This window comes from Scaptodrosophila lebanonensis, unplaced genomic scaffold (assembly GCF_003285725.1).
Source record: "Scaptodrosophila lebanonensis strain 11010-0011.00,11010-0021.00 unplaced genomic scaffold, SlebRS2 tig00000080-arrow-pilon, whole genome shotgun sequence".
In the NCBI taxonomy this organism is placed as follows: domain Eukaryota; kingdom Metazoa; phylum Arthropoda; class Insecta; order Diptera; family Drosophilidae; genus Scaptodrosophila; species Scaptodrosophila lebanonensis.
In genome coordinates, this window is record NW_022060561.1 from 5,676,188 (window position 1) to 5,686,259 (window position 10,072).

The 10,072-nt window shown below is 36.4% G+C and overlaps 2 protein-coding genes across 2 annotated transcripts; both read right to left on the reverse strand.

Moving 5' to 3' along the window:
* Window positions 1-530: 530 nt before the first annotated feature.
* On the reverse strand, window positions 531-1,467 carry LOC115626233. The gene is made up of 2 exons (XM_030521536.1): window positions 1,287-1,467; window positions 531-1,229 (listed from the first exon to the last, which is right to left on the reverse strand). The coding sequence occupies exons 1-2, from the start codon at window positions 1,404-1,406 to the stop codon at window positions 696-698; spliced, it is 654 nt and encodes a 217-aa protein (XP_030377396.1). The 5' UTR covers window positions 1,407-1,467; the 3' UTR covers window positions 531-695.
* A 4,889-nt stretch (window positions 1,468-6,356) lies between these two features.
* Window positions 6,357-7,172, reverse strand: LOC115626235. Its single transcript, XM_030521539.1, has 2 exons — window positions 6,955-7,172; window positions 6,357-6,884 (listed from the first exon to the last, which is right to left on the reverse strand). Exons 1-2 carry the CDS (start codon window positions 7,099-7,101, stop codon window positions 6,516-6,518), a joined length of 516 nt encoding a protein of 171 aa, XP_030377399.1. The 5' UTR covers window positions 7,102-7,172; the 3' UTR covers window positions 6,357-6,515.
* Between the last annotated feature and the right edge of the window lie 2,900 nt (window positions 7,173-10,072).

The following is a 10,072-nucleotide window of genomic DNA, read 5'->3' on the forward strand; positions in this document are numbered from 1 at the left end:
TATATATACTTTGTGGGGTCTGCCACGCCTCCTTCTGCCTGTTACATTTTTCAGCTCCCGCAAACCTAATATACTCTTGTACATTTCATGTACAGAGTATAAATAGTCTATCAACAAAATTGCTTGTGCATAAATATAAGTTGAGGCAGGTCATGACAATGTCAAGGCTACTGCCCCGCGTTCATATATGAAGTGGCCGCAAAAAAAACCGAATAAATTCGATTCATAGTGCAGCGGCGCGCTATGGCTACAACTTCTTGTTAAATCGGTCAATAATAGTGAAACTTGGCATACGGACACATAATCACTAATCACTGGTGTTATTTGCAAAATTTGAGTTCGAAATTCCAAGCAATTATACACCCTGTGTAAATAATTGCTTGCTATACAGCTTACAACTATTCTTTAACCAGATGTCGCAACCAACTTGCGAAACGTCTCTGGGAGAACAAAAATGAAACAAACTGTGTTTTTTTCTGAACAATATGGGTTATTATAAAAAGAAAATAATAATAATAAAACAATAATAATAATAATAAAACAATAATTATTGTTGATAAAATAATAATAATTATAATAATATTTGGTCCGTTTAATGACACAATTTGATAAAAAGGGGGCTTTCACTGTAGACAGTGACTTTTAGAAGGTCAACATCTCTTACGATTTTTTTTTCCAATTTCCAATTTTTTATCTTAGGAGAGGGCCGTGGCCCTCCCCTTCCCTCTTTTGTCTACACCTATAAGAGATTCTTGGTCATCGCTAACATACTGTCGTCTTTCGAAATTAAACAAGGTATTCAAATACAAACGAATAACAATTAATATGACCAGAACAGAAAAGGGTACGTAAGGATAATTTAATATTAATCTATAAGCTCTTACCCAGCCAGGCACAAACTCACAAATATAAAATTCATCCTCTCCATTTGTATCTATCATATAAAGCTCGTTATTATAAAGCACTAGGCTTAAATAGTATATGACCTTAGTTGGCTTATAGTCTGGCTTTCGCTTTAAAAATGTGACATCCTTTCCGTTAGACCACCATGTTAATCGTTCATAGATGTGGACTCCAGACGTTGAAAATGAAGTACCATTTTTAAACCTCATCGATTTAATAAGGCTGAGAAGACTCGACAACTCCTCTTCCGAGTCCACTGTGACCAAGTCTGCCCAATGATTCCTACAGTCTTCTCTTACTTCCATCCATGTTTTCATTCCACGTGACTATAAGAGAGCAGTGTTAAAGCTATTGAGATTCAAGCAGATCCTCATACTACGTACAGTTTTATAGGTGCCTAGGAAGTATGCACCAGTGTCCAAAGACTCAAATTCACTTTGCGTGTACACTGGTTCTAGTAATCCAAACATTATGAATAAAACCGGTATTATAAAGCCTATCATAGTCAGCGACAGCGAATCATCGCAACTACAAGACTCACATGAAGAACCGAATTCAACTGAACTTGGACAGCGTCTACAAGAGTCATATAAAGACACACGCTCTTATAGCTACTAACCACAAAGGTGATAAATATGTATGTGTATTTATCACTAATAAATGCATCACGCCCATTCACATACATATACAGGGCTGCCAATTTCGCTTTTTTCCCGTCAAATCTGGCTGTTTTGGAAGACCAATTGCGGGAAAAATTTGTGAATTGCGGGAAGCGGGAATTCTGGATTTTTTTAAAATGTGTTTAGCTTTTTTCTCGCTTTTTTTGCCACTGGTCACACAAAAACTATAAAAAACTGTTAGGTTTATCATAATTGTTATCGATATGTGTCAATGCCCCCACTAGTTTAGGGCAAACTATCATCTCTATACCCAAAGTGCGCGCCAATATTAATACAAAATGTCAAAGGAATATAAGCAAAAGTGCCGAGATGCTTGGCTAAAAAGCACAGAATTTAAGGATTGGATTCGCAAGGATAACACGGATGAGCATAGAGTTTTTTGCAGTTATTGCAAGATTACAATAACAGCCAAACTTAGTGATTTGCGCGCTCATGCTACTACAAAAAAGCACACAAGTGCAATGAGTGGCTTTATACAAAAAAACAAAATAGACTTTGTCAGTTTACCTGCCAAAACCTTGGAGCAGGAAGCAGCACTGTGTCTCTTTATTGCTCAACACACAGCAATGGCGCAAATTGATCATTTGGGCAACTTGTGCAGCAAACATTTTGACGGTGGAACTGCAGGGCGTATAAAGCTGCACCGCACAAAATGCACAAAAATCATCAAAAATGTTTTGGGGCGTCATTTTTTGGAAGACTTATGCAGCGATATCGGAGACTCAAAATTCAGTCTTTTACTTGACGAATCAACGGACATCAGCATTACAAAACTCTTAGGTATTTGTTTATATTAATAATTGTTTATATTTTTTTAAATTTAAATATGTATTTTGTATGTATAAATATGTATACTTAGGTGTGGTCATCAATTATTATTCCGTCCGGCGTCGTGTATTCGTCTCCACATTCCTTAGTCTCGTGTCATTAGAATTTGGAAATGCAACATGCATTGTTGAAGGTGTTAAAAATGTATTGATACTTAATAAATTAGATATAAAAAACCTAATAGGTATTGGAACTGATAACGCTAACGTTATGGTAGGCAGGAACAAAAGTGTCTACACAGAACTAAAAAAGGAAGCACCAGCACTTATATTAATAAAATGTGTCTGCCATTCTGTGCAGCTTGCTGTTAGTGAAGTTTGCAAACAACATATGCCAGATAATTTGGAATTTTTAATTTACGAAACCTTTAATTGGTTTTCAAAAAGTTCATCTCGCCAAACTGAATATAAAAAAATTTATAAATGTATAAACGATGATAAGGTATGTGAGTTGCTTTCCCCTGTTGTATGTTATTGAATTTATGTTTTAACATATGTACTTACGTAAGTGTGAGTACTGTACATTAAAAGTGCTCTGTTTATTTGATCGATTAATACTATTATTGTGCAAATTATATTTATGTGTGTATTGTCTTTCATGACGTTGTAGATTTTCAAAGTCCTCGTATGTACTTGTTTCAGTAAAATTGTTGTTCCCTAAATTATAACTATTTTTTATTTTATATTACACAAGGCCCCATTGAAAATTCCGAAAGTGAGTGACACAAGATGGCTCTCAATAGAATTGGCAGTATCTCGTATATTGGAACAGTGGGAAGAACTAAAGTTGCATTTTGGATTAGCAGCAACGAAAGAAAAATGCTTTAAAGCTCAAATGTTAAATCAAATGTATAGTGATGAAACTAATCATTTATATTTAATTTTTTTGAAACCTATATTATCCGATTTGCAAAAAGTTAATAAGTGTTTTCAAAGCAACAACACCAATGCAACAGAATTGCTTAACGATTTAATTTTTGCAATCAATTCGTTGAAAAATGCAATCATTCCTTCTGAAACGGAAATTAATATTTTCGAAACGGACGACATTGAAAAACATGCGGATAGGAATCTTTATAAAGGATACGACTTTGAAAAAAAGATTAAAACTCTAAATATTAGCTCTAATGTTGAAGAAATGCTTCGTGACCGCTGCACAAATTTCGTGATTGAGCTGATTAAACAATTAAAACAGAGGTAAGCAATATTGTGTTATTCTTTGGAGGCGATTAAATAATTTGATTATAAATTTCAGACTACCAGATAATTTTGAAACTTTAAAGCAGGTTGACGTTTTTTCTGTCGACAAAATATTGTGCGCTAAGAAAAAAGGGATAAGCGAAATTTTGGAGTACCTGAAAGTAGAAAACATTTCTGAAATTGAACGCCAATATAGCGATATTCATTTGATTAAATGGGAAAATACCAGCAACACGTCAAAGTTTTGGACAGAGGTTTTCTGTTACAAAGATTCTGGTGGCAGCCGCAGATTTCTTGAGGTAGCAGCTATTGCCATTCAAATGCTGTCATTGCCGTGGTCAAATGCGGAAATTGAGCGCGTGTTTAGCCAGGTTAATCTGATCAAGTCAAAACTGAGGAATTCCATTAACCTGAGCACACTCAACAGTATTTTACTCATAAGGTAAAGTTTTATTGTGAGTGAAAGGAAATTACTAATTTTAATGTGTATATACAGGTATGGTTTGTGAAGACTTGGGAAATGCTGCTTTGACTACGAAGTGCCTAAAAATTATTTACGCATGATTGGTACGTCCATGTCGTACGATTGCGAATCTGAAGTAAATCCCGCAGAACTTGATGAGATAATGGAGTTAATGTAAAAAACATATTAAATATTAACTTAGAAAAAAATAAATTGGTAAAACCATAAAAACGATTTTTTTTTGCCCTTGCTTCTAGTTAGAAACAGCTTTTTTTTTGTTAAAAAAAATGGCAGCACTGTACATATACCAAACCAAACCATTTAATAACATAAGCACCCAATTTTTGCAAGAGGTGCGCAGAGTGAAGCAAAAACAAGATAGAACGCTACAGTCGAGCAAGCCCGGCAGTAAAATAGCCACAAAAAAGAAAAAAAAAAATTTTTTTTTTTAAATTAAATTATTAAAAACAAGTAAAAAAGCTAAAGTCGGGTGTCCCGACTTTGAAATACTCTGTACATATGTTTACAATAATTATAGAAAATAAAAAATTTAAGAAAATAAAAAAAAAATTTGATCGATTTTACCTCTCTCGGTATTCGAACTCACGTAAAGGGTTTATAATTGCACATTTACATAGCAATTGCGTCTGTGTGAGTGTATGCATGCCTATGCGTATCAATTCCTGTCTGTGTAAGCATTTTCGCAGTCAACCAAACAGCAACAACAACAACAGCCACGGGCAGCGCTTGAGCAGCGCTGCAGCAGCGCTGCATCAGCAAATATATTTATGGCTATAACTTCTTGTTAAATCGGTCTATCATAATGAAATTTGGCATACGGACACATAATAACCAACTGGGGGTATTTCCAAAATTTTAGTTCGAAATTCCAAGAATTACGGGAGTTACGATTTGCGGGGTAGAGGGGGGAGGGAGGGGAATTCCAAAATATACATTTTCTGCGTATTCACATAAGGCATCTGGGACTAAAATTTGGTGTTCCTAGGTCTTATAGTCTCCGAGATATAGGCGATTATACGAATGTTCATACGGACAGACTGGCAGACGGACAGACAGACAGACAGGGCTAGATCGACTCGTCTTGTCACGCTGATCAAGAATATATATACTTTGTGGGGTCTGCCACGCCTCCTTCATGTACATTTCATGTACAGAGTATAATAATGTTCGATGTTTGGACAAACATCGATCGATCGACGATGCATCGTTAGCAAAAAAAAATCGGAAAACATCGATGCATCGTGGTAAAAACATCGTCGATGCTCGATACATCGATGTTTTTCTACATCCCTACTTTGTGTCCACACCTCTATCAGACACATGATATTATTTCACGTACGGATTAAAGGTATACAAATGTTTTCTGCTATGATATTATGAAAATATTCATAACGAATTAGTAGCTACAATAGAATAAACAAGTTGAGGTATCAAATATCGGAATATGTAAGCAGATATTTAATACTAGATAAGCGACTCATTCGTTCGAAACGACAGCAAACATTTTAATAACTATCCCGGGCGCTTTTTAGAATAAGTGCCATCATAATTGGTTAATCTCTTTGGTCCGATATGTAAAGGCTAATTCATGTTTTACTTAAAAAAAAAAAATTACTTATAACAATTATTAGGAAATGGAACTTTTGGCCCATAAAAGAGCTAAACAAATGTCTGAAAATGTATTGAAAGTTTGGAACTTTTTAAAACAGAACACTGGTCGATTCAGTAGAGGATTTAGGGTTAAAAGTAATCAAAGGTGTTTTTGTTTTGGAAAACATTATGGCACTTGAATCTTTTTATTACAAAAATAAGAGAGAACGCTACAGTCGAGCAAGCCCGACAGTGAAATACCCTGTACCCAGGTAAACTTCCGTCACTGAGTTATATGCGCCCAAAGCAGCAGCAAAAAGAGGAAGAAGAAGAGCGAACTTGTTGCTGCAGTTTGTGGGGGTTGTACTGGCAAGAATTTGTTTCGCTAATAATTTTTCTTAGAATCGACAGAATTGAATAAAATTTTAAACAACAGTAGATATTTATTTATAAATTATGTGTGCAAAGTTTGGTTTAGGTAGCATTTGAAAAGTGGACGGTATTGACGAAAATTAAAAAAAAAATAAACTCGTCCTTACTCGGATCTAGGAGAATCTGGATGCCAACTTTGGTTATTCTAGCTTTTATAGTTTCTGAGATCCTCGCGTTCATCCAGACGGACGGACAGACGGACGGACATACGGACGGACATGTCTAGATCGATGTCTCTCGTCATGCTGATCAAGAATATATATACTTTATGGGGTCGGAGATGCTTCCTTCTGTATGTTACATACTTTGCACAAACCTAATATACCCTTTTTACCCTACGGGTACAGGGTATACAAAAACGGTGTACGTAAGCTCATGAGGTTCCTATATCTGATTCTTTCAGTGGATCACCAATGGCTCGTTGCTGAGCAATTGCTCGCATATATCGATGGCCTCGGTATAGCAGGACTCACTACTCATCACCAGTTCCCCACGATTCAGGGTAAGGAGCATGCAGTTGAGACCCATGGTTGGCGTCGGCTGATCCGGTTCCCAATTGGTGTAATTCAACGCTCTGGCACGTCCAAAGTAGTTCCAATAGAATTGCAGATCGCCGGCCCAGCGATTCCCAGCACTCCAGAACTGTGATCCATCGTGGTATCCAGACTCATACAAGTAACTGGCGAGGGCGCGCATCTCCTCGACACTGTCGAGGCAGACACGGGACGTGCGTTTGTCGGAGTAACAGAAGTTGCTGAACGATGTGTGCTACGATGAATAATTTGGCCAGTGCGGCAGTTACGATCGGAAGGCGTCTATATAAGTGCCACCAACTCACCATCGTCTGATGATCAACATAGTAGCAGTAGTTCTCCCTAACCCTCACGTACGGCGACTTGCAACGCGGCGCAATCATTGCTAGCCCGGTGCTGGCCCCGAAATAGAGACAGAGCCAGAGACATAGGCTTCGGCAGGTGCTTCGCATGCTTCTCGATGTGTTTCCAAACAACGTTGCTGGCTAACTAATATCACTACTCACTGACTAATGATAACTGGTAATGTGAGAATGTCGGACTGCCAGGCTGGCAGTTGGGCTGTATAATCAGTTCTAATCAAGAATTATTGTTTACGAAAAGATTGTGAAAACATTCTAAAGATATGGCTAAAATGAAGAGTATGGCGTCTAACTGAAGAGTGTGGCACACAATTATAACCATGTTTATATTCTCTTCGGGAAGCCACGCAGCTTAAGTATTGATGGCAATCTAAATGAAAATTAGTTACCGAATCGTCACAGTGTTTAGGTTCCAACCTCATCTAACACAGTGCTGATAAGGCCGCTGCTCTAGGGTCAAGTTTATAGACTGGTTAGATTGATTAAAAGTACACCTAAAGAAAAATCTCGCAAAAAATGCAAATGAATATGAAATTTGTGTTAAATATAAAACTTGTGCTATGTCTATTAATTACAAATTACGATTAATATCAATTTTAATCAATATCAATGTGACTATTTAATTAGTGTGTTTAATTCAAACTCGATTTAGGTTCAGCAACGATAAGAATGTGCAAGTTGTATTAAAAATATAACATTTACTTTAAATATCTATTAATTTACTTAATGTCAAGAACAGGTATAGTCCAATAAAACGAAGACTTTTTCTCACTCAAAATATAATTTTTAATCCCAAAAAGTATTAAATTTTACAGAGTATTGTGAAAATGTGTTATGTATAGTACGTGTAAATGTGAGTATTACAATTAAAAGTTTTATATTGACGTCTTAATGACATTATCTTAATTACTAAATCAACTAGTAGCTGTTGAGACTGATATAAATCGATTTTATAAATTAGAAGTCGAAAGATCCCTTATTTATATTGTCATCAAAAGAAAGCTGAGGAATGACCCACAGCGTACTCTGTCAGGACTAAAATTAAAAATTCAGGAAATTTGGGATTCCATAACTCCAGAAGAATGCCTAAAATTAGTAAATACCATGCAGAAGAGAATTCAGGGTGTTATTAAAAATAAAGGAGATGTTACTCAGTTTTAATGAATATATAATGTTGCTGTACCAATTAATAATGGTCAAAATATTTCGTGTAGTATGAACGTTGTTTTATTTAAAATTTTATTTAAAAAATATAAATATGTTTGGGCAATCATCGCCTACAAATAAATATGAGTCATTGAAAGTTGCACTGTCGAAAAAAACCTTGCCGTACCAATTAATAGTGGTTAGGGCTCGTAATAGAAGTCGTTCTATCAATTGGCAAGTGAATACATTTATTTGCACTTCCTTCTCCAAGTAGACGTAATAAAATTGCCAATTAAAGAATGATTCTCGACGAATATACCGATTAGAAGTACTGCAATTACAATTCCTGGAATTATATGTGTTTTATTTGCTTTGCGCTCGTTTCTGGGAAGCTCCGTGGACAGAGAAGCTCTACTGTTCGGTTCCATAACGAACATATTTTTCTACCCTGCATCCGAGAAGTGAAAAGGGCATATTAGGTTTCTCCGAATGTATGTAACAGGCGAGGGGGGAGCAGTTTTCGGAATCCAAGAAGTCCATATGTAGATTCTTCGAAAAAAAATCAAATATAGTCTCAAAAATAAATATTATTATTCCGAATCCCCGTGAAGTCGTACAACTAGCTTCAGAAAAATTGAAGCCTAATTGATTTTCATCGCTTTTATTTCGGAAACGTCCTCTCTCATCTCTATTACAAATTCGAAATCGGTTAATCCTAAGAAAAGTTATAAACGTTCTTGCCTGCCATTATATATATAAAGTTTTAAAAACATCGATTAATGCTAGGAATGTATTAGTTTCTTGTTTTTTTTTTTTTTCTGTGGCGGTTAATTTAAAAAATTGCTTTTTTTAGGCTACAGAGGCTTACACAGTCGACTTGCTCGTCCGTAACATTCTCTTTTCTGTTATCTAAAACTTGCGGTTTAATTTTCAGCAAACATATAAAGCTCGGAAGGCCTGGTTTGGCCCTTAAATGCGGAGAAACATAACGCAAGCTAAGACTTTGAGCGTTATTGCAATTTGCAGTAGGACTTGACTCAGTCGCACTACAGTATCGTTCCATATCTTGGATGCGCTCGCTGTGGTTTCCGGCAGCTGATCAGCGGAATATATTGCGGCTGCTTTAGAACCAGGGTTCGTAAAATGCGAGCGAAACTCATTCGGACACACGAGTGTCGACTGTGCCGCCTGGCAGAGGGCAAGGGTCGTGTGGGTCGGCCGTGGTTCGTCGTGGGTCGCCGTGGGTCGTAGCCGATAGCGGCAGAGTGTCATACGAGCCGCGCTGCAGAAGCCGAGCGCTCGTTCGTGGCAGGCAGGCTATGTATGTATGTGTGATGTGTGAAATTTTTATGTTGGTATGCTTGTGTGTATATATTTTTCAAGGCGCAATGTGCTCGATCCCTTTCACTCTGTACCCAACTGTTCCACCTACGATTGCACAGTGGAACCTGGTATTATTTTTAAGGATCAGTGGTGTTGCAACTTAATTTAAAGGGACTTTACTACCTTTTTTATTTCCATACCAGTACAACCTTCAAACAATACGTATAGTTATTTAGAATAGTAGAAAATATATTAGTAACAAGTTTTATTTGCAAATGATCTATTTATTTCCTATGGCCAATAAATAAAAATAAATTCATTCAGAAATATAGTATCAAATACCACTATGCCAACGCAGACAAAACAGCTTCATCTAGCTGTACATGTATTTACAACCGGAAAATTGGTGACAGTGGAAATTTCGAGTCAATGTTAATGCGAAAATTTCTTGGGTTGCTGAGTTATGGAATTAAGCGATCGACTCACTGCAGCGAATCATTTTTTAAATATTTTTCGGACTGGGAAATTGAAAAAGAGTTACGCAAAGAAAATCACATATGTAGCTTGTTTTGCAATAATAACTATTCATTCA